At 42.1% G+C, this 24,772-nt stretch overlaps 1 protein-coding gene across 4 annotated transcripts in view; it reads right to left on the bottom strand.

Moving 5' to 3' along the window:
- LOC142292039 (glycoprotein-N-acetylgalactosamine 3-beta-galactosyltransferase 1-like) overlaps positions 1–24,772 on the bottom strand; it is a 66,215-nt gene that overhangs the window by 22,777 nt on the left and 18,666 nt on the right. For all 4 annotated transcript variants that reach the window (XM_075337100.1, XM_075337101.1, XM_075337099.1 and 1 more), the window contains one exon: positions 5,662–6,323. In XM_075337100.1, coding sequence (XP_075193215.1) covers positions 5,662–6,323 — 662 coding nt within the window. The remainder of the gene's footprint in view (positions 1–5,661; positions 6,324–24,772) is intronic.

Here is a 24,772-nt window from a genome sequence, read left to right as displayed (position 1 = left end):
TACTGATGTATATTACAGGTGTAGTATGTGGCGGGTGTAGTGATGTAGTATATGGGGATTGTGTGTGTATGTATACATTGTGTGTATGTGTATATATATTATACACGCACAGTATATATGCGTGTTTGTGTGTATATATATATATATATATATATATATATATATATATAGAACCGAGTTAATTATATTAGTCCGGCCCTCTAAAACCATCCCAATTTCTCATGCGGCCCCATGGGAAAATTAATTGCCCACCCCTGCTGTTGAGGATAGTCTCTTTATGAACTTTCCCCAAGAGCTCAGAGATCGAAGGCACCAACACAACGAGGGGGATAGGGCTTTCCAGCTTATGCGGACCACTGAGATCCCAAGTGTCAGCCCTCAAGAGCAAAGCTCCTCTAACTAATTGTAGAGAGCAGGACCCTGAAAGCTCCAGGCTGAGGGGTCACTCAGAAAAGTCTAAACATAGTGCATGGAGGCAGGCCGGATTTTTTTTTCCTCAGTCTGACTAAGGCTGAGAAAAAACTTGCAGATGTGAGCTGCTGTATTGTCTTACATGGGGCCGAGTACAATGCGAGATTTTTTCACATTGCACTCATTTGAGTAATATGTCATTGTGACTCCACCCCCACAGTAAAAATAAAATAAACAAAACTGGCTAGGGTTCACCCATACTACGTTGCCCAGCACAGATAAAGCCCATGGCTACAGGCTGCAGACCCCAGCCCTGCGCTAATCTTTGCTGTGTATCAAAATAAAAGAAACTGCATGCGGCTTTTTTTTTTTTTAAATAAATTTAAAGAAACAATTAAAAAAAAACACCTTGCGTACCCCCCAATTTTGATACCCAGCCTAGATAAAACCCGGCAGCTGGGGGCTGGTATTCTCAGAGGGAGAAGGGCCTTGGTTATTGGCCGCTCCTGAAACCTAAAAATATCAACCGGAAGCTTACCGGGATTGTCGCATCCATTAGATGCGACGAGCCTCGCACTTTACCCGACTCTTCACGATTGCCCTAATGCGGTGGCAATCAGGGTAATAAGGAGTTAATGTCAGCTCACAGCAGCCACTATGTCCTAGATTAGTGATGGCAGGCGTCTGCGAGACACCCCATCACTAATCTGTAAGTGAAAGTAAATAAAGACAAACACCGATAAAATCCTTTATTTGGAATAAAATCCAAAAAACATCATCTTTCACTACTTTATTAACCCCCTAAACACCCCTGCAGGGCCAATGTAATCCACATAAGGTCCCATGGTGATTCAGCTCTGCTACTCCTCAGTCACAGCGAGTGGCCATAGAGCATAACTGCCCGCCGTGAGTGCAGACAGACAATGACTGAGCCACGATGAGCGATGACATCACTCAGGTAAGTTGCGGTCACAGCAGAAAGGTTCCCATGGTCTTTCTTCCCTGAGTGATGACAGCGCTGATCGCGGATTATTCTTTGCCTGCAGTTACAGCGTTCGATCATGTTCCATGATCGCGCACTGTGACTCAAATATGTAGCAGAGCTGAATCGTCATTGGACCTCGTATGGATTATGTCGGACCTGCAGGGGTGTTTTAGGGTTAATAAAGTGGTGAAAGAGTGGGGGGGTGTATTTTATTTCAAATAAGGGATTTTTCTCGGTGTGTTTATTTCTTTTTACTTATAGGATTAGTGATGGGGGGGCTCATAGACGCCTACTCATCACTAATTTTGGGCTTGATGACAGTTGTGCAGTGTTATTAAACCCCTCAAACCTCCGATTGCCACTGCATCAGGGCAATCGTGAAGAGTCTAGTAAAGCGCCGAGCTTGTCGCATCTAATGGATGCAACAATCTTGGGGTGGCTGTAGGTTGCTATATTTAGGCTGAGGGGTGGCCTAATAACCATAGGTTTCCCCAGTCTGAGAATACCAGCCCCCAGCTCTCGGGTTTTATCTTGGCTGGGTATCAAAATGGGGGGGGGGGGGGGGGGGGGAGCATGCTGGTTTTTTAATTAATTAATAATTTTTTAAAAAGCTATATGCGGTTCCTATTTTGATACACAGCCAAGATTAGCAATCGGCTGGAGGCTGCAGTATGTAGCATACTTTATTTGTGCTGGTATCAAAATATGGGGGGCCCTACGTCAACTGTTTTATTTATTTTTATACCACAACACTGACCTGCAGACAGCGCTTGTTATTGGTTACAGGGAAACGCTGTCACACAGGCTGGGGGCGCAACCAATCACAGATGCCAGGCCGGCCGATGGGCGAGGAAAGCAGTGCATATGGATGAGTAATGATGAGCTGCCCAGGAAGTGAAGGAGAGGCCGCAGGAGCAGCGTACAGACGCAACGTAGCCTTGGTAAGTATGAAGCGCTTGCTGAATTCTTATTTTCTTTATTTTTCTTTTTTTGTTTTTTTATTTCTTGAGTGCCAGATCCGGATCAAACACCCAGAATCCTGGGCTCGCAGCCAGGTACCTTTGAAACCGTTCAGATTCGGCCTGTTACAGTCCAGGTCAACGGTAAGTATTTGGCCATCTAAGACCACTTTGGTGGTGTACCATTACATTTTGACAAAGTGGTTATAGTTTCTACTACATTCAATCATGTACACTGGATATTTAATTGTACTTGAGATCTTTTAAAGGGTAGCTATTTTTAATAAGTGCTAGCAAAGTGTATGTTTTGAATATGAGGGTAATAGTCTTGTGTATGTCAATTAATAGTTTATACCCTTATTTATCCTACTAGAAGGTGGCCCGATTCTAATGTATCGGGTAGTCTAGAATGTGTATGTAGGTTAGCAGATTGAATAATAATGTAATCAATGGACTGGATGGGTTAGGTTTAATTTAGTATTCTTATAATTGTTTATTGGTTTTAAAATGACAAACAACAGAAGGAACAGTTTTAATAGATGAGTCTAATGTTTAATGATGTCCATGGCTTGTAATGAAAGAAGGCCATGAACAGTGTAAAGTTAAGTAAAAATATTTTTGTACACCACATTTTGCGTGAAGACCTTTTCACTATCTGTAAGTAACTTTCCTTGTAAAGGGGTGTCAACAACTTGCACTTTGACGTTGGGTCTCATTGTCACTCTTGAAAACGCAACGTACAGTTGTCCATGGCCAAAAACTGGTTCCCATCCTGGTATAGTCTCCATCCTTGTATGGCCCCCATTCTGGTATGTGAGCAGATGCTGTGATGTGGCCCAATGCTTGTATGTTAATCCATTGTGGTACAGCCACTATCCTGACATGTGCCCCCATCCTGCAGGGTAATGTGTGCGGGGGACAGAGTGCGGGTGGGGTGGAGCCGAGCGGCGCCATAGCGCTAAGGACATCAGTGCTGGGGACTGCATGGCTGGGGACAGGTGACTATTCATGTGTGTGTGTTCAGTGTATACATGCGGAGGGCAGATTGCGGGGGGGTGGAGTCGAGTGGGGCAATGTGTGCAGGGTGTGGAGGCGAGCGGTGGGTATGTGTCGGCAGTGTTGCCAGTGTGGGCTCCTAGAGGTGCAGCACTCACCGGGGGGTCGGGGCTCCGTGAAGGTGCGGGGAAAAGTGTCGAGCGTCGTCCTGTCGGCCCGTAGTTCGGGCTGTTCAGTTAGCTGAGCCGTTGGTCACAGGCTCTTTAGCGCGCGCGGTGTGGCGACGGTTGTCACTGTAATGACGTCATTTTGGAGCAAGACAGACAGAGAGCAGACAGACAGACAGAATAACACAATTATATATATAGATAGCTAGAACATTATGAGCTATCTACTGATAACTCAAGATATTTACATGGTTTTTCTAATATCACTGTTCCTATTTCTGGAAATTTAATATTCTAATGCTGTAAACCCACCATAGAGACTGGTTAATACATACAGGGAACCAATCATCAGGATTTTCACATATATTAGCTAAAGCCAGTGCTATACTGGCACTATCAGGCTGATTCTATACATACCTTTAGTGGTCAGCTCAGATATGTAGGTTTTGAAATCCAAGAAAGTAAAGTTTATAAAATTAGCTGCTTGTTGAGTGACAGCAGCTGAGGAGCAGATAATATATTCAAAGTTATCCCCTCCCTCTGTTAGAATTAGCATAAGTATTATACAAACAAATCACTTTGTCTCTTGCAGGACCTGTGTGATGTTATACCCATGTGACCTGGTATCCAGCTTTGTTGGCTGAGGTCACGCCCCTTCTGGTCACATGGGTATGACCTCACTCAGGTCCTGCAAGAGACAAAGGGAATCGTTTGTATAATACTTATCTCCTCCCCCTGTTAGAACTAGCAAAATTATGAATATATCATCTGATCCTCAGCTGCTGTCACTCAACAAGCAGCTAATTTTATAAACTTTACTTTCTTGGATTTCAAAACCTAAACATCCGAGCTGACCACTACATGTATGTAGAGAATCGGCCTGATAGTGCCAGTATAGCACTGGCTTTAGCTTATATATGAAAATTATGGTGATTGGTTCCCTTTTAAGAAAACCTGTCATAATTGTGTAATGTAAAGTAAAGATATGGCTGTGAAGGTGCTGTAATACTGATACTTTTGTTGAATAAATCAACTTTGTTGTTCTTTTTTAAGCAGCACTTGAAGTTTTCTGCTTATTAGATTTCGGTGCACAAGGGTCAGACTCTACACTGGGTCTTCTCCTACCTGTCTGTGATTCCCTGACCCTTTTGCTGCCTCCAGTTTTTGAATAATAGGTCACTGCTGAGACTTTAAACAAAGCAGGAAGGTCACTGACAGACCAAAGGCAGCCAGAGGGGCTGAATCACAGACAGGGAGGAGAAGACCCAGTGTACAGTCCAGCCCCTGTGCACCAAAATCTAATGAGTGGAAAACATTAAAAGTGAATTTCCTCAGCAAAAATATCAATTAAATCAGGGTTACCTCACTATTACAGCCATGTCTTTACAGTATAAAATCATGCTGACATGTTCTCGTTAAATTACCTAAAACAAGGGACATCTTACTAATTCTTGGGCTTTCCTGACTCAGGTCCTTGAGACACCAATAATTTTAATTTGTAGTGCTAAATTTTTTATCTTTAACTTTCAAAACATTAGAATTAAAATTTAAAGGTAACCTGTCAACATGAAGTTGCAGGCCAATCTACAGGCAGCATGTTATAGAGCAGGAGAAGCTGAGTAGATTGATATATAGAGAAATATCTTGAGTTAAAAGTGCACCAACATTAATTTTTTTCAAGGTACACTGCCACTTGGCTGATATTATTTGCTCCAATCACCTTGCATCTTTCATACTATTGTATTACAGTTTTCCGTCTTATTTGTATATACTTACTTTGTGAAGGATATAATTCATGATTATATGGTATGAATTTGTTATTGTCTACCTGGCTTTATTATAACAATGCCTATATTATAGGTTGTCATATTATAGTCCTGCCACTTGTCCAATTGTTCCTAGTGTTATATTTATTACCATCCTTGAAGCACCTTACTGCTGTATTTATTTTAATATATTTTGAATTACAATAAAATTAAAATGTAATTGATTTAGTTGGACCTTGTGTCACTCTTTCAACCTTACTGTGGTTGATCTTTTGGGTTATAAATGTTAACCACCTAGTGCGGTCTGTGATTAATGTGACCATTTTGGACTTTTTGTTGATTTTGTTTATTTAGGAGTAATTATTTCATGGACTTACCTCCACAATGGGATAAAAACTGTAGCTCCCGTACCAAAAACTGTTATCAAAGTGTTTTGTAAGATGGTTTTTAGGTGGAAATAAATGAAAAGTCTCCCTTTTTTCAGTGTCTCTAGCGTCTCCAGCTATAACCCCCATTTTCTCCATACACTGACCCAGTGCTACGTCCTCCACAGGTGTGGTATGTTGGCAGACTCCTGTACGAAATCCTTCCACAAATCTGTTCAGAGCTTCTTTACTAAGTACATAGCCAGCTCCACCACTCATGTAGCCCTGTTTGGCAAATGGCTTGAAGCGTTTGCCAAAATAAACTGGTTGATCAGTAGTATAATTTGAGAGTACCCAACGTAAGTTTTCCACCACAACATAAGTGTCATCATCTGCTTTGAAAAACCAGTCAGCTTCATCAATGTAGTTTTTGTGGATATAGTGAAAAGCTCGAATTGTCTTCCAGTAAAGCTGATCCCGTCCTTCCTTGGTGTCTAAACCGATGGTAGGGAAGCTGTCATTGGTGGTGGAACTCATAAAAAGAACAACATTACAGTGACGAGTCCAAGAGTACTTTAAGTGAATTGCTTTGGTATCCAAGTTACTTGGTCCAGTCATGATCCAGCAAAGTATTCTGACTTTGCGTGAAAGATCATCCCTCACTTTGCTGCTACCTACAACAACAGATACAGGGATAAAAAAAAAAACAGGAATATGGATTAATTTAATAATCTTACTTCAAGAATAATTAAACCAAACCTTTTTATCATGTTATGAAGTTTCAAATGCATCTGCTTAAAAAGAAGATGTCACTGTCCAGTTGTGCCAGTTTCTTCAGAAAAGGTATCACAACTACAAAATTTTAATTTTGTTTCTCTCACTGAGAGCAATCAATCATGTTATGAATTCACATTGGAATATATGATCAGTGGCGCTCACTAACTTAAAACCTCCAAGAATAATTCCACCATACTGTGGAAACATGTCAGAAGTTAAACTGCTTATCAACATGGAACTATCATTAGCAATTACTTCATTTTATTTGTCTCCTCATTTTACAAGTTTCATGATAAAATTTGGTGACTGTGTAATTATATCTGCTGTCATTGTGGGAATCTGTCACCACATTTGACCTACAGTATCTAAACTATTAAAGAGAATCTGTCAGCAGATTTTTGTTACCTCATCTAAGAGCAGCATGATGTAGACAAAGAGATTATGAATCTAATGAATCACTAAAGGCTACTTTACACACTGCGATATCGGTCCCGATATCGCTAGTGTGGGTACCCGCCCCCATCTGTTGCGCGACACGGGCATATCGCTGCCCGTGCCGCACAACATCGCCCACAGCCGTCACACATACTTACCTGTCCGGCGACGTCGCTGTGACCGGCGAACCGCCTCCTTTCTAAGGGGGCGGTCCGTGCGGCGTCACAGCGACGTCACTGAAACGTCACTGAACCACCGCCCAATAGCAGCGGAGGGGCGGAGATGAGCGGGACGTAACATCCCGCCCACCTCCTTCCTTCCACATAGCGGCCGGGAGGCAGGTAAGGGGAGCTTCCTCGTTCCTGCGGCGTCACACGCAGCGATGTGTGCTGCCGCAGGAACGAGGAACAATCTCGTTACTGCTGCAGTAACGAGATTTGAGAATGGACCCCCGTGTCGCCGATTAGCGATTTTGCACGTTTTTGCAACGATGCAAAATCGCTTATCGATGTCACACGCAACGGCATCGCTAATGCGGCCGGATGTGCGTCACGAATTCCGTGACCCCAACGACTCCGCATTAGCGATGTCGTAGCATGTAAAGCCCGCTTTAGATTTTAGTGTTTGCAGCGATTCTGACACAGTGAAAGATTTTGGATTTTGTATGTAGCAGAGCTGTGGAAGCTGCCTCCACCCACACCAGGCTTTCAGTGTACTGTAAATTTCCATAGACAGAAGCTGCTAATCGCAAAAGGGGTCGGAGTCAGCTCATGTGCTCTTTATACCCATGATATACTAATGATAAAGCTAAGATGCTTAAGCTTATATTGCAGGTAACTAAAAGCAGACGTTGAGATAAGAAACAACTGGCTGACAAGTTCATGTTAACTCTTACAGCATACTGGCTTCATATTGCATAGCAAAATTGCCCTGACAGAGTCTTTTTAATATGGGCATACAGGTTATGCTGGAAAAAAAAACCCATACCTGTATGCTTCATATCAAATGCCTTGTTGTGGATAAAACATCTTTTATCACTTTATAAAAAATGAGCTCTTCCAGGCTATGGGGAGGATGTTTCCTGGAAGATCACTCCACTTCCAGAGATTATTTTAAATAAAAGAGGCATTACGAGTGTGATGGCAGCTCTCTGTTCTCCTGATTTTACTGTAGAGCTGTGTGTGACTATGAGGCCGGGGCCACACGGGGGACTACTGCGATCTTCGCATGACACTCAGCTCACGCTGGCAGCACAGTGGAAGCCGAGTGTCATGCAAGTGTCACTGTGACTGAGGTGCGATCATGCAATCGGACCACAGCTGCAGGAGGCGGGCCGGCTCTGAGGAGGGGCGGGCTGGCTCTAAGGAGGGGCGGGGCGTTGCTGCGGAGGGGAGTAATTCATCTTGCTCTCTCCTCCATTGCCGGCTATTGCCATTCTCGCCCTGCACACCGATGTACTGCGAGTGCAGTGCGATTTTTCTCTCGGCCCATAGACTTGAATGGGTGCGAGAGAAACAAGGATCGCATTACACCCATAGCATGCTGTAACTATTTTCTCATTTTCTTGGTCCGATTCGGGCTGAGAAAATAATTGCACATGGGTGCTGGCACATAGCGTAATATTGGTCCAATTGGAATGTGATGTTTTATCGCATTTCACTTGCTCTGGTTTTCATGCCGTGTGTCTTAGGCCTAATTAACACATCTGCAGGTTCCTCTCAGATTCAGCTTCCATCTCACAGGCAGACAGTGTTGCAACATTGTTGCAATGAATCAGAGCTCAGTGAGCTACAAAAAATGTGCTTGAAAGAAGTTTTCTCCTGTTCTGTGTCAGTTACTTGTCTCACACTGGTAATGCTCCTTGTATTTAAATTAATCTCTGGAGGCGGAGTTATCTTCCAGGCGGCATCTGCCCCATAGCTTGGAACAGCTCATTTACATAAAGTGATAAAAAGATTTTTCCACAACAAGGCATCTGATATGAGACCTGTATGCCCATATTAACCCCTTAACGAGCACGGGTGGTAAGATTACGTCCTAGCGGTCATAGTGTTAATCTTTCCCGGCTGCTGATTTATACAGCTGACATGTGTGCCTGCCAGGCACGAGCGGAATTGTTATCCACCCGTGCCTTTTAACCCCTTAAATGGTGCTATGAATAAGTGACAGCGCCATCATAACCGTGATCTTGCTGATACTTTACTTACAGGCCGATACCGGAAGTCATGTGACGTGATCACGTGGATTCGGTGGTTGTCATGGTAGCACAGGGTCATGTGATGACTCCTGTGCTCACATGACTAAGGTCCTGTAAACAAACAGCCAAATACTGGCTGTTACAAGAGATGATCATTTCTCCTGGTCTGAGTGATGCAGCTCAGATCGGGAGAAATGAATGAGCAATCAGACTGCTACTCATTATAGTCCCCTAGAGGACCTTAGTAAAATTAAAAAAAAAATTTAAAAAAAGTTTTAAAAAAATTAAAAAAAAAAATTGAAATCACACCTCTTTTACCCCATTGAAAATGAAAGGGTTAAAAAAATAAAAAATACACACATTTGGTATCGCTGTGTTCAGAAATGCTCAATCTATCTAAATTTAAAATCAATTAATCTGATCGGTAAACAACTTAGCAGCAAAAAAATTCCAAATGGCAAAATTATGTTTTTTGGTTGTCGCAAATTTTGCGCAAAATGCAATAACAGGCGATCAAAACGTAGAATCTACACAAAAATGGTACGGTTGAAAATGTTAGCTCGAGACACAAAATATAAACCTTTACTAAACCATAGATTCCAAAAAATGAAAACACTACGGGTCACTGAAAATGGTGCAAAACATACGCCACTTTTTCGAACAAACTTCTGATTTTTTTTTAACCCCTTAGATAAAAGTAAACTTATTCATGTTTGGTGTCTATGAACTTGCACCGACCTGAGGCATCACAATGATACATCAGTTTTACCTTATATTGAACACTGTGAATAAAATATCTTCAAAACAATAGTGCAATCGCACTTTTTTTGCAATTTTTTTGCATTTGGAATTTTTTTGCCGTTTTCCAGTACACTATATGGTAAAACTCTTGGTTTCATATAAAAGTACAGCTTGCTCCGCAAAAAAACGAGCCATCACATGACCAGATTGACTGAAAAACAAAAAAGTTATGTCTCTCGGAAGAAAAATGGCAAAAAAAACCGGAAAGTGCAAAATCGGCCATTCGTGAAGGGGTTAGTACTTAGTAGGTTTCATAGGTCAAATGTGGTGACAGATTCCCTTTAATCGAACTTTCCAACTACTACACTTCATCCTATGCTATAACATGTCCTTTAATTTTTTTGTGAATTCAGCATGTTCCAAACTGCAATATTCCTCAATGAAGCACACAAAAATAAAGGAAATGGGAAGTACATTAAAGTCCAAGTATTTACAGACTTGTTCAAAAATTAGGCCAACAATCTCAAGAGGTTCCTCCATAGATCAACCATTATGATGTAAGGTCGAGAAACCACATCATTTATGGGATTGGATCAGCCGAATAGGGTTCATGCGCACGTTGCCGAATTTCATGCATTTACGGTGCGTATTGCATTGCAGTGTAAATGCATGTGTCCTGCGTCCACTGCACAATCTATGTAGATTGTGCATAATACGCGCGCACGTTGCTTTTATGAACGCAGCGATTTGGGTGCTAAAATTTTTACCCAATTCCATGAGTTCATAAAATGAACATGTCAATTATTTGTGTGCTATGGCTGCAGCTCCCGCTCTGTCTATGGTGGGGGCAGCAGCCATAGCGCATGAAATTGGCTTTTTTTCTGCAGAAACACTGCATCCATTATGCAGTGTTTCTGCAGCGATTTGACGCGCACATGTGCTGTCAAATCCCTGCAAAAATTTCTGCAGGGATACAACGCAACATTCGCACACAGCCATAGACAGGAATAATGATGAGAAAATACTAAAGGAAAACTGAAGTGAGCACCAATTGATCAATGCAATTAAAAATTGCTGTGTGTGGAGAGGGGTAACCAAGGACTTGCTTACATAGGAGATGGAAAAAAAACATGGCCGAAACGGGATTTGATGGCCGATAGAGGATTGATCAATGAGATTGCTAAATATCTCTTTTTTCCTAATAGTCTTGGCAGTTATGCTTTTCATGATTCACATGTTCACTTTCCAGTTAGCAAATTGCATTTTTCATTATAATTGTCAGCATGCTTGTAGCATTATACCATTATCAAATTATTGGATGTGCAGCCTTCATCTTTATTGATTATGTATTTTTTGGCTTGCACTCAGTATACATATATACATATTGGTGCTCACTTCAGTTATCCTTTAGTATTGTTTTTTTTTTTAATGTGAACACATCCCTTTTGGCCATGTTTTTTTTCCATCTCCTATACAAGCAAGTCCTTTGTTACCCTTCTCCACACACAGCAGGTTTTAATTGCAATGAGATGACAAAGAGTTAGGGTCACAGAGCTAAGGACCCCAATATAGAGATATACCTTGGCGAGGTATTGGGGCTCGGTTACATTGATCAATGAGATTGCTAAATATCTCTTTTTTCCTAATAGTCTTGGCAGTTATGCATTTCATGATTCACATGTTCACTGTCCAGTTAGCAAATTGCATTTTTCATTATTGGATGTGCAGCCTTCATCTTTATTGATAATGAGAAAAGACTGTATATATTTCTCTTGGCAGCCATTGCAATTGAAATTCAGCCTTTCTGCGCCTATCAGCCTGTGTGTGATATTATGCAGTTTATCAGCTAAATAGATTATAGTCAGAGGAGAAGTTAAGAGATATTCCCATCTCCAAAATCTCATCTCAATATGTAGCAGGTGTAATAATAATATTAGCAAATGCCTCCAATTAGAAATGTAGCATACTTCTCATGAAATAGCACATCTCTTACCTCATGTGCAGGGCATTGCAGCTTGGGTATCCATGGTTAAAGGCCCAGTTACATTAAACAACTTACCAGCGATCCCAACAACGATACAACCTGATAGGGATCGCTGGTAAGTTGCTAGGGGTCGCTGGTGAGATGTCACACTAAGCGACGCTCCAGCGATCCCACCAGCAACCTGACCTGGCAGGGATCGCTGGAGCGTCGCTACACGCGGAAGCATGCTGCGCTTGGTAACTAAGGTAAATATCGGGTAACCAACCTGATATTTACCTTGGTTACCAGCGCACACCGCTTAGCGCTGGCTCCCTGCAAACCTAGCCACAGTACACATCGGGTTAATTACCCGATGTGTACTCCAGCTACGTGTGCTGAGAGCAGGGAGCCAGCACTGACAGCTGAGAGCGGCGGACGCTGGTAATGAAGGTAAATATCGGGTAACCAAGGGAAGGGCTTCTTGGTTACCCGATGTTTACCGTGGTTACCAGCGTCCGCAGAAGCCGGCTCCTGCTGCCTACACATTTAGTTGTTGCTCTGTCGCTGTCACACACAGCGATCTGTGCTTCACAGCGGGAGAGCAACAACTAAAAAACGGCCCAGGATATTCAGCAACAACCAACGACCTCACAGCAGGGGCCAGGTTGTTGCTGGATGTCACACTAAGCAACATCGCTAGCAAGTTGTGCCTCAGCAGCGATGTTGCTTAGTGTGACGGTACCTTAAGTCCATGAGCAACTAATTAACCATAGATACCTAAGCTGCATTGCCCTGCACATGAGGTAAGAGACATGGCTATATCAGGAGAACTGTACTACATTTCTAATTGGAGGCATTTGCCAATATTTTTATTACGCCTGCTACATATTGGGATAGTACATTGGGAATAGCTTTTTAACCTCTAATCTGGCAAGGATGACTCTTGACAGGCAATAAATCTAACCACATACAATTTAACAAATTTGAAGGCTTATGTTTTAAATCATTATTACAGCTGGGCGGACTTGCAGAAAATCAGGACTGGTCCCTGTTAAATTTTTGGGAACCAGAATCCAGAGATTAAAAATATTGGCAGAAGGGATAGGGGGTTAGGAGCGCGCACAGTGTACTCACCGAACCTCCATCATGGCGGCAAGCTGCTTACAGGTCACGCTTTCTCTTCCGAAACTGACAATTAACCCTCATTGAATATTCACTGATTTCCCCGCCCACCGGCACGTGTAATTGGTTACAGTTAGACGTGTCCCCACCTTGAGTGGCAGCATGTCAGCTGACTGTAACCAATCACAGGTGCCAGGACGGCCAGTGGGCAGAGAAAGCAGTGCATGGATGAGTATCATGGTATAAAAATAAATGAATGAATAAAACAATCGGAGCAGGGTCCCCATATTCTGATACCAGCACAGATAAAGCCCACGGCTGCAGCACCCAGCTGTCGGTTTTATCAATGGCTGTATCAAAATAAGGCCTAGTCACACACTTGCGCGAGTCTCCCATTGCATCACCTGGCAGCCGCACACTCACTGTATCAGGTGATGCGATCCAATACTCGTGCGAGTCATGCGGCTTGTTGCACCGTAAGGCTGGAGTCACACTTGCACGAGTCTCGCATCGCATCCCCTGGTACGGCCTGCCGCTCTCCAGACATGAGCGTGCAACTGCATAGGACTACATGCAGCCGACCCGTGAGGAGAGTGTGTGCGACCGTGCCAGGTGATGTGATGCGAGACTCGTGCAAGTCCCTCGCAAGTGTGACTAGGGTCTAAGAGCAACCGCATGCGGCTTTTTTTATTTTATTTATATTAATCATTTTAAAAAACGACGTGCAGTCCCCCCAATTTTCATACCCAGCCAAGATAAAGCTGACAGCTGCGGCTGTATTTTCAGGCTGGGAAGGTCCACCCTAAAAATAGCCCCCAGCTGCCCTGAATTGTTGCATCCGTTAGATGTGAAAATGCCGGAGCTTGCCCTGGTGCGATGGCAATCAAGGTAATAAGGAGTTGATGGCAGCCCACAGCAGCCACTAAGTCCTAGATCAGTGATGGCAGCCGTCTATGAGACATCCCCCCATCACTAATCTGTAAGTGAAAGTAAATAAACACAGACACTGAAAAAATCCTTTATTTGGAATAAAATACAAAATTCACCCTCTTTCACCACTTTATTGACAACAACACACCTGCAGGTCCGACGTAATCCACACGATTATTCAGCTCTGCTACATCTGAATATCACAGCAAGCAGCCATAGAGCAGTGGGACTGTCCGGTGTGAGTGCAGGATGAATGTGCCGCGATGAGCAGTGACTGGATGCAGGGAGACGTGTCACACAGGCTGGGGGCGCGTCTGACTGCAACCAATCACAGACGCCAAGCTGGCCGGTGGGTGGGGAAAGCCATGCGTATGAAATGAGCGGCACAGGGAGGCCACAAGAGCAATGTACAGCAGCGGGGGAGCAGCGTACAGCCGGCCGGAACCTCGGTAAGTATGAAGCACTCGCTTCATTCTTATTTCCTTTATTTTTCCTTTATTTTTTTTAATTTTTCAAGATCTGGAGCAAACAGCTGGAATCCCGGGCCTGGGTCCGGGCAACTTTGAAACCACACTGATCCAGCCTTTTATAGTCCAGGTCCTCCCAGCCCTAATCATTATGAAAGGTTTTTCTTTTTTTGTATGTATTTAAAAATGTATTTAAAAAATATTACTTTTATTTCTGAGTGTTATTCAACACAATTGGACAGCTCTCCTTTTGTGCGGACCATTCAAATTAAGGGAAAAAAAAAATCACACAAGTAAACTACCCCAGAGACTATCATACGTACGAGTTTGATTTGTGAAATATACAGATAGCACTCATATCAGAAAAACGAGGCCGCTGATTGAGCCTTAAGGCGACGTTACCACCATGAGCATTTGGTGAGTTTTTATTGTTGCAGAATTTCTGCATCTATTGTGTAAATTTGGTAACTTGCAATTTGTCATTGTGTTTGAGGGTTTTGGTTTTTTTTCCACATACTTTTCTAGCTCGTATTTGACGCTGTGTTTTTTGTCTCTTATTGGAGTCATGTTTTTATGGTACATGGGAACCCCTGGTGAGCACCGCAACACACAGGGTACATGTTATAACAGTGGGCCCTTGCACTATGGAAAAAGGAGCAGGGTCACCTCCTAAACTCTCCTGGGACTGGTCCCTGCACTCCCTAACATCCCTATATCATCATAGTATCATAGTTTTTAAGGTTGAAGGGAGACTCTAAGTCCATCTAGTTCAACCCGTAGCCTAACATGTTGATCCAGAGGAAGGCAAAAAACCCCAATGTGGCAAACAAGTTCCAATGGGGAAAAAATTTCCTTCCTGACTCCACATCCGGCAATCAGACTAGTTCCCTGGATCAATACCCTGTCATAAAATCTAATATACATAACTGGTTATATTAAATTTTTCAAGAAAGGCATCCAGGCTCTGCTTAAATGTTAGTAGTGAATCACTCATTACAACATCATGCGGCAGAGAGTTCCATAGTCTCACTGCTCGTACAGTAAAGAATCCTCGTCTGTGATTATGATTAAACCTTCTTTCCTCAAGACGTAGCGGATGCCCCCGTGTTCCAGTCGCAGGCCTAGGTGTAAAAAGATCTTTGGAAAGGTCTCTGTACTGTCCCCTCATATATTTATACATTGTGATTAGATCTCCCCTAAGCCTTCGTTTTTCCAGACTAAATAACCCCAAGTTTAATAACCTGTCTTCGTATTGCAGCCCCCCCATTCCTCTAATAATCTTGGTGGCTCTTCTCTGCACCCTCTCCAGTTCAGCTATGTCCTTCTTATATATCGGTGACCAGAATTGTACACAGTATTCTAAGTGCGGTCGCACTAGTGACTTGTACAGAGGTAGAACTATATTTTTTTCATGAACACTTATACCTCTTTTAATACATCCCATTATTTTATTAGCCCTGGCAGCAGCTGCCTGACACTGTCCACTAAAGTGAAGTTTACCATCCACCCATACACCCAAGTCTTTTTCTGTGTCTGTTTTACCCAGTGTTCTACAATTAAGTACATAATCATAAATGTTATTTCCTCTACCCAAGTGCATGACCTTACATTTATCTACATTAAACTTCAATTGCCACTTCTCAGCCCAATCCTCCAATTTACATAAATCTCCCTGTAATATAAAATTATCCTCCTCTGTATTGATTACCCTGCAGAGTTTAGTATCATCTGCAAATATTGAAATTCTACTCCGCATGCCCCCAACAAGGTCATTTATAAATATGTTGAAAATATATGGGTTCTTTCACCCAGTCGCCAATCACGTGCCTATCCCTGTCTTTCCCTGGACTCAGCCCTGTATAGTGTGTAGGGCAACGGAAATGCTAGTCCTGCTCTAGGTTGAGGACACAAAGAGGTTTAGCCAGACAGGGGTAAGATAAACAGCAATCATACAAAGCACTCAAAACAACAAAAGGTAATAATGAGGAATGGACCCGAGGGGAAAAACCAAAGCGGACTAAAGGCCCAGTCACACACAACGACTTACCAGCGATCCCGAAAACGATGCGACCTGATAGGGATCGCTGGTAAGTCGCTGGGAGGTCGCAGGTGAGATGTCACACAGTCAGATCTTACCAGCGATGCAGGAACAATACAGGTCGCAGTAGCGACCTGTATAACGATCTCGGCAGTCACTGTGACCCTATCACACAGTGTCAAACACAGCGATGTGTCCTGCCCAGCAGGACATCGCCTTTGAAGAAAATGGCCTGGACCATTCTGCAACGATTAGCGATCTCACAGCAGGGGCCTGATCGCTGGTAAGTGTCACACATAACGAGATCGCTAACGGGATCGCTACTGCGTCACCAAACGGTGACTCAGCTGCGATCTCGCTAGCGATCTCGTTATGTGTGACAGTACCTTAAGGAAGGGAAAGAAAAACAACTTTCACACAGCAAATGTTCTCTCTATGGCTTCCAGGCCTTCAGCTCACAGGCTCCCTCTAGAGGCATGAATAGCAGAAACTATCACCAGCAGTTACTTGGACTAGGAGAGAAGCCTTTATAGCAGAGCTAAGTAATTAACAATAGAGTTTCAGAAGACCAGAGGATCTACTTAACCCTAGCAGTGCCAAATAAAGGAGAATCTGCACAGCCAGCAGTGTTAACCTGAGCAAGTGTATATGCAGCCCTGTGATGTGATCTCCTGACACCAGAAATAGGAGGAACCACTCTGACGGCATGGTACCTTTGTAATAGGTATTTGTGTGACGCCCTGGACTAGCTAGGTAGTCACAGTTAGTGCCCCACACAACACCTGTCCCCTAAAAAGGAGTCATCAGCCAACCACAAAAACCCTAGTCACCTCCCTTAGTGCTTGACGAACACACCAGGGGGCGGAGCCAGGCGGTTGGCACGCCCACCGAGGAGTTCAGAGGGCCTGAGGCAGGAAAACAGTGGAGTCGGAGTCTAGTCGGAGTGAGGAGTGGAGGAGGTGAGGCCTGTGAGACAGGCCGGTGACAGTCTGACAGGTGTGAGGGTCATAGCCCGAACACCTTGGCTAGGAGGCAAGCAGTGGCCTCAGCCTGCAGGAGCCGGGAAGACGGCTTGGTGGAACCGTGGTGGACCGGGACAGGGTAGTGACCCGCCGGTACCGACCCGGGGAACCGACTCGGAAACCGGAGCACACAGGGGGGTACTCAGGCCCTGAAATGAGGTCCAGAATCCACAGAATCATTTGTTTCTGCCATTTGAGTTTTGAACTGCAAAGCTGAGTTTTTGCCCAAATTTCTGCCACAAAAAGGCACCTTTTTGAACTGCAAAGTGGGTTCAAGAAAACCAAATTCCCATAGACTTTGCTTGAAAAGCAGAACACATCCATTTTGGCATTAAACGCTGCAGTTGAAAAAGCAGCAAAAAAGCAGGTAAAAAGCAGGTAAAAAGCAAAGTGGGGCCCTAGCCTTATGTACATTAAATTACTTGTGTTTTTTCATTGCTTTTTTTGTGCTTTGCAATACAATATACTTGTGAGTAAGACAATAAAAAGGTAATGTTCCACATAGGGAATAAGTAAAAAAAAAAAAAAAATTTAAAAAATGTAAAAATATTTTTTAAAAATCTGAAAAGAAAAAAAAAATCTACCAATAAATATGTATAAATACCACAAAAAACGTTTGTACCAAAATGAGCAACCAACAATGAATATTTTTTTGCCCAGTTTATACAAAATATTTACTTAAAAATAAGAACATCTGCTTTTTTGGTGGTATTTAGTGTAGCGAGTTGTTTGCCCATGATATGATAACACTATCTTGTATGAACTGCTAGTTAGTCAATAAATATGTACGGTATATTTATGTAACAAAAAATAAAAAATACACATATCTGGTATTGCCACATCCACAACAACCCAATATATAAAACTGTCACACTAGTTAACCCCTTCACTTAACACTGCAATCAAAATAAATAAAAAAGGAAGCAAAAAAAACTGTCTTTTCATTATACAGCTGACAAAAAAGTGAAATAAATTACGATCAAAAGGTCATATATAAATAAAAATGCTAAATCTGAAAACGTCATCTTATCCCACAAAAAAACAAGTTGCCATAAAGCTCCGTCAGTGAAAAAATAAAAAAGCAATAGCTCTTAGAAAACAGCAATGCAAAAGTTATTTTTTTCTATAAAATAGTTTTTATGTTGTAAAAGTGGCAACATAGATATATATATATATATATATATATATATATATATATATAGCCACTTTTACACTAATATATATATATATACAGTGACAACCGTCGACACACCACACGCGCTAAAGAGCCTGCGACCATTGGCTCAGCTAACTGAACAGCCTGAACTACGGGCCGACAGGACGACGCCTGACACTTTTCCCCGCACCCACACGGAGCCCCGACTTCCCGGTGAGTGCTGCACCCCTGGGAGCCCACACCGGGAACCCAGCCGACACATACCCACCGCTCGCCTCCGCCCCCCGCACACATTACCCCACTCGGCTCCACCACCCCTGCACTCCGCCCTCCGCATGTATACACTGAACACACACACGAATAGTTACCTGTCCCCCGCCATGCAGTCCCCAGCACTGACGTCCTCAGCACCATGGCCCTGCTCGGCTCCACCCACCCTGCACTCCGCCCCCCGCACACATTACTCCGCTCGGCTCTGCCCCCCCGCACTCCACTCTCTGCATGTATACACTGAACACACACACACACACATTGATAGTCACCTGTCCCCAGCCATGCAGTTCCCGACACTGACATCCCCAGCGCCATGGCCCCGCTCGGCTCCGCCCCACCCACAAACATGGCTGCCCCGCTCAGCTCCACTCCACCCGCAAACATGACCCTGCTCGGCTCCACCCCCCCGCACACATGGCCCCCGCCCGGCTCCGCCATCGCTGCTCCCGCTGTCTGCCGCCCTCAACTCCTTTCTTCACATACAACTGGCAAAAATTTTCATAAATTGTGACACCAGCCATTACATTATTATTCAATCTAATGACCTACATACACATTCTAGACAACCCGATACATTAAAATCGGGCCACCTTTTAGTATATGTATATATAGATATATATATACATATATATATATATATATATATATATATATATATATATATATATATATATATATATATAAAACTACAACTATATAAATGTGGTATTGCTGTATCCGTACTAACCTGAAGAATAAAATTATCCCTTTTATGACAGTGAATGGCGTGAAAAAAAAACCAACTAATTCCTGAATTGATTTTTCTTCTTGATTCTGCTGCACAAAATGGGAATTAGTATGCAATCAAAAAAGATTATGGGACCTAAAATGGTACCAATGAAAACTCCAAAAATATGCCCTCACATGACAATCGGCAGAAAAATAAATAAAAAAAATTATAGCCTTCAAAATTCAGTGATGTAAAAAAACCTGTATTTTCTAAAAAAAGCTTACTAGTGTGATAGTCACCAAACCTAAAAAAAATTATAAATCTGTTATCACTGTAATCATACAGACCTGAGGAATAAAGTTACCCAATTACTTATACTGCACAGTGTAAGGCGTAAAAAATAAATAAATAAAGCCAATTCTTAAATTGCTGTTCATTTGTTCATTCTGCCTCTCACAGATCTCAGAACATCATGGCACACATTTATCCTGCGCACTATGCTGAGCCATTACATCGGGGATTAAATCTCTGAAAATCGTGATTCAGAAAAATTTGCCATTCATTGTAATGAGGCAGAGGGACTCACTTTGAACTCCCGTCTGGCATGTGGTCTAGCGGTGTCAATCTTGTTATTCGTCTTTTTTGGCGTTTACAAAAGTGAACTCATCAACAGTTTTGTGTACCTTTGAAAAAACGGACACTGCTGAACAGATGCAGAACAGAGTCCAGAGTAATTCTGCTGCCTCGTAAGTGAATGGAACATCTGAGGTTTCACCTGAATCATGCACTTCAGAGATGTAGAGAGATGTAGATAGAGACCCTGATGTAAGTTCTTAGCATAGAGCAAAGAATGTTTGCCAGCAAATGTTGACACCAAATAGAATTCAACTCAACCCAAAAAAAAAGCAAGTCCTCACTCAGGTCTGTCAATCGTTCACGGAAAAATAGCAGGTTTCTACCCCCCCCCCCATTTCCCTTCAAAAATGAAATCCAGGAAAATCTGCACCCTCAAATCTAAATACTCCCTCCCTTCTGAGCATCACAATGTGCCTCAGGCCAGTTTAACGTTTGTGTCTCCTGTATGTGTGGTGTCCGTTTTCACACATACCGGAGACACGTTCTGGGTGAACCTGGCCAGATTACCCTCATCACATGCAGCGTGCCAGGCAGAGAGCAATCCTGCAGCTCCACACAGTGTAGGCAGCGGAATGCAGGAATCTGTCCTCTGTTCCCTGCCCGGCATTTTCTATGTGACATATTCGTGCATGTCCTGATGTCGTAAGTATGGCGCGAGCATGTGTATCACTTTCAAAGTTCCTGGCAGAAGAAGAATCAGTGCAGCCGGGGCCCGTACAAGTTAAACAGTGGCGGGGCCCACACAAGAGAAACAGCAGTGGAGGCCCGTACAAGAAAAGAAACAGCTCAGCGGTGGGGCCCATACGGAGAGGCCTGAGGAGAGGACAATAAAGAGGGAGGGGTGAATGGTGACTAATCACCTGAGGAGGGGACAATGAGGAGGGGGGGTGAGTGGTGACTAATATTGGGTGTGTAGTGATGTAGTATATTACAGGTGTAGTATGTGGGGATGTAGTGATATGTAGAAAAAAGCAGCAAGTTTCCAGCACCAGGAGAAGCTTAGTTAAAAATCCACTTTATTATGAAAAATAAATAAAAAACCAGCAGGTACAGCATATGTCGGATAACTTACAGAACAACGCGTTTCGACGCTCAGGTCTTAATCATGTTCTGACATTGAATGCGACCAACTTCCTTTTGTCGGATCTCTCCACCATTGGTAATCCTAAACACATGTGTGGGTCGTAAGAGGCAACTCCCAAAATGGTGGCGGAGCGAGATCCCACAGAATGGAAGGAAAAATACTAGATGTATATAAGATTGTTATAAGAGAAGCAGCATTCTCATATATACTTTTAAAATATGGATATCCTCTGTGAATTTTATATATTTACAATCCTACATGAATATAATTCATACATATAATTTTTAGTTTAACATGGATTTGCAAAAAATTACTTATTTTTTATATATATATATATATATATATATATATATATATGTATAAATCAAAAAACAAAAAACAAACCACATTATAACTGTATGATAAAGCAGAGTGGCAAAAAACAGAATATAAGTATATTCTTGCAACAGTCAAAAAGACAAAGAATAAATGTCAATCCTATGAAGAAAGTGGGATATAGAATCCATCAGTGCAATGGTACACAAAGGGGATATAAAAAAAAAACAAAAAAAAAAAAAACGCGCATGGTCTGAACTAGGTTATAAGGATTTTTTGTTTACTTATTCATGAATCCTTTGATCATTGCTATTATAATAATTTAATCAAGAAATATATATATTCTCAAGTCAACAAAAACCTGCATTAATGAAATTGTAGCAAATTTATAATAAATAAATATTCCCCTTATAGAGCATTCAAAATAATTTTTTTATATACATTTTTTAAGTTTTTTTATAGAAAGATGTTATAAAAAAGGGGGGGGGCAAAGAAAAAGGGGAAAAAAACAATATATAAAATAAATCAGATTAATTTATTTTAATACTATTTTAGTTCAATAATGCAGTATTAAATCCTGGCGGTTATTCAGACCGTTCGGGTTTCTTGTATTAAGGGTGAGGATCCAGAAGGATTCTCTATTAAGGAGTTTCCTTCTGTGATCTCCACCCCTAATCGGTCTGTATACCTGTTCAATACCCATAAACTGGAAACCGCTGACATCTCCTTTGTGAACAGAGGCAAAATGTTTGGATACTGCAGAAGTCGCAATTGCGTTCTGTTTGGAGACATCAGAAAGATGCCTTCTGATCCTAACCTTTAGTGGACCCATTGTGCAGCCTGTGTACTGGATGTTACATATTTTGCAGGTTATTAAATATACTACGTAGGTGGTATTACAATTAATCAGGGAATTAATTTGAAATGTTTTTTGATTAGAGATGGAATAAAAAGTTTTCCCCTTTTCTACATAACTGCACGCTTTGCATCTCGTCGCACCACATTTATGAAAGCCTTTTAGGGCAATCCAGGTGGATTGTTTGTCATAACCACTATCACTCAAAAAATATTATTATTATTATTTTTCATAATAAAGTGGATTTTTAACTAAGCTTCTCCTGGCGCTGGAAACTTGCTGCTTTTTTCTACAATTGTACGGCTGCCTAGCCATTTTCCGTGCGCAGGAATTGGATATTACCAGCAGGACGGTTGGTGAGCTGGACCTCTTCTCTTTTCTTGGATGTAGTGATATGGTATATTACAAATGTAGTATATGGGGGTGTAGTGATGTATATTGCAGGTGTAGTATATGGAGATGTAGTGAAGTAGTAAATTACAGTTGTATTATATGGGAGTGCAGTGAAGTAGTGTATTACAGGTGTAGTATATGGGGAAGTAGTGATGTAGTTTATGGGGGTGAAGTGATGTAGTACAGTACCTGACAGAAGTTTTGTCGCTTATCCATGTTATGTAAGTAAAAGCTTATAACCTGACTTTAAATTCATCCATTGGTTTCATAAATTACTCTTTTGAAAGCTGAAACCCTCCCAAATTTGGTTTAGGTTATGAAAATAAAGTTGCTGCAAAGCTGAAATATTGATCATTTCATGAACACAGAAAGGTCAGATTTTGGCAAGACAAAAGTTTTGTTGCCTTGTCATGTAATGCACCCAATCCTAGTTTACATCCTCACCTGTGCTCACTAAATGATTGGTTAATTAGTGGGTGTGTATAAAAAGAAACCCAGTTCCCCAGACCTTCAGTTGAACTGCAACTTGACCTCAGACAACATGCCAAAAATCCACCCTGCGACCAAAGCCTTGATTATCAAGAGGCTGAAGAACAGATCCACTGTAGAGGTGGCTGGCACCTTTAATGTGTCTCAGCGTAAAGTAGAAAGAATTAAAAAAAGATTTGAAGAGACTGAAAATGTTTTTGACAAGCCCGGGTCCAGCAGACCCCGCAAGACAACTGCTCAGGAGGAATGTTTGTTGATTAGAAAATCCAAAGCCAGCCCCTCTCCACTGCAGCAGAGCTCCAAAAGGCCTGGTCACCTCAAGTCCCTATGTCAATTAGAACAGTTTGTAGGATTCTGACTCGAAATGGCCTCCATAGTCGAATCAGTGCCTAGAAGCCAGCACTAAACAAAAGGCAATTAAAAAATGTGTGGCATTTGCTAAGTGCCACAGCCTGATAAAGAGATGGATGCTGGAAAAGTGGCAGAAGGTGGATTTCTCTGATGAATCTTCAGTTGAATTACACCACAGCCTCCGCAAATACTGCAGGACACCTACTGGAGCCCGTATGGATCCAGAAAACAGTTAAGTTTGGTAGTGGAAAGACATGGTCTGGGGTTACATTCAGTATGGGGGTGTGCAAAACATTTGCAAAGTGGAAGTTAGAAGTGTGTTGATATCAGTGGAGAGTATCATCCTATCTCGTTACTTTCTGGGTAAAGCCAAAGATTTATCAGCAGCCCCTCATAGAGCATCACTGCGTTCAGTAGATATTGCACAATAAATTGTGGAGTCCAATTTTCACCTTATAACACTTTTGTAACTGACAAATTTGCAGCTATGAGTAATAAAAAAAAATTACATTTTTACCACTTGAATGTTATATGTGCACGTCCCAATATTCTAAAATTCTCTGAGGCACCTGTGAGTTCCAAATACTCATTAAATCCCTAGATATCCTTACATAGTAACTTTTTCAATTTGGGATCCCTTGTGGGATTTCTGCTGATCTGGCACCTCAGGGGCTCGGCAAATATTAGCCACAATCTTTTCAAATGGAATCTATGTTCTAAATACAAATTTGCTCTCCTTCCCATTGGATCCCCACTGTGTGCTCAAATAGTGATGTACAGCCACATATGGGGTAGTGCCACGTTCGGAACTAATTGCATAACAAATTATTCTGGCCATTTTCTCATGTTACCCTTTGTGTCAATTAATATTTTAAGGCCTAAGTAGTAAAATTTTAGCTGAAAAACCCTACGATTTTTGTTTTCACAGCCCAATCTATTAGAGTACTGTGTAATTTGTGGGTTAATAATGCTATACATACCAATAGGTGAATTAGTTCTAGGATTTAGTTTGCCAAATGGACAAATGGGGTCACATGTTGATGATTCTACATTTTTGTCACCTTAGGGGCTCTGCAAATGCGACATGTTGTCCAAATTTGCGTTCCAAATATCAATCATTTTCCGAGCCCTGCCATGTGCCCAAACTTTATTTTTTGAGCATGTCTGGG

Source organism: Anomaloglossus baeobatrachus, chromosome 2, assembly GCF_048569485.1.
Source record: "Anomaloglossus baeobatrachus isolate aAnoBae1 chromosome 2, aAnoBae1.hap1, whole genome shotgun sequence".
In the NCBI taxonomy this organism is placed as follows: Eukaryota; Metazoa; Chordata; class Amphibia; order Anura; family Aromobatidae; genus Anomaloglossus; species Anomaloglossus baeobatrachus.
The sequence above is the reverse complement of the archived record's forward strand: the minus strand, read 5'-3'. Positions and strand labels throughout refer to the sequence as shown.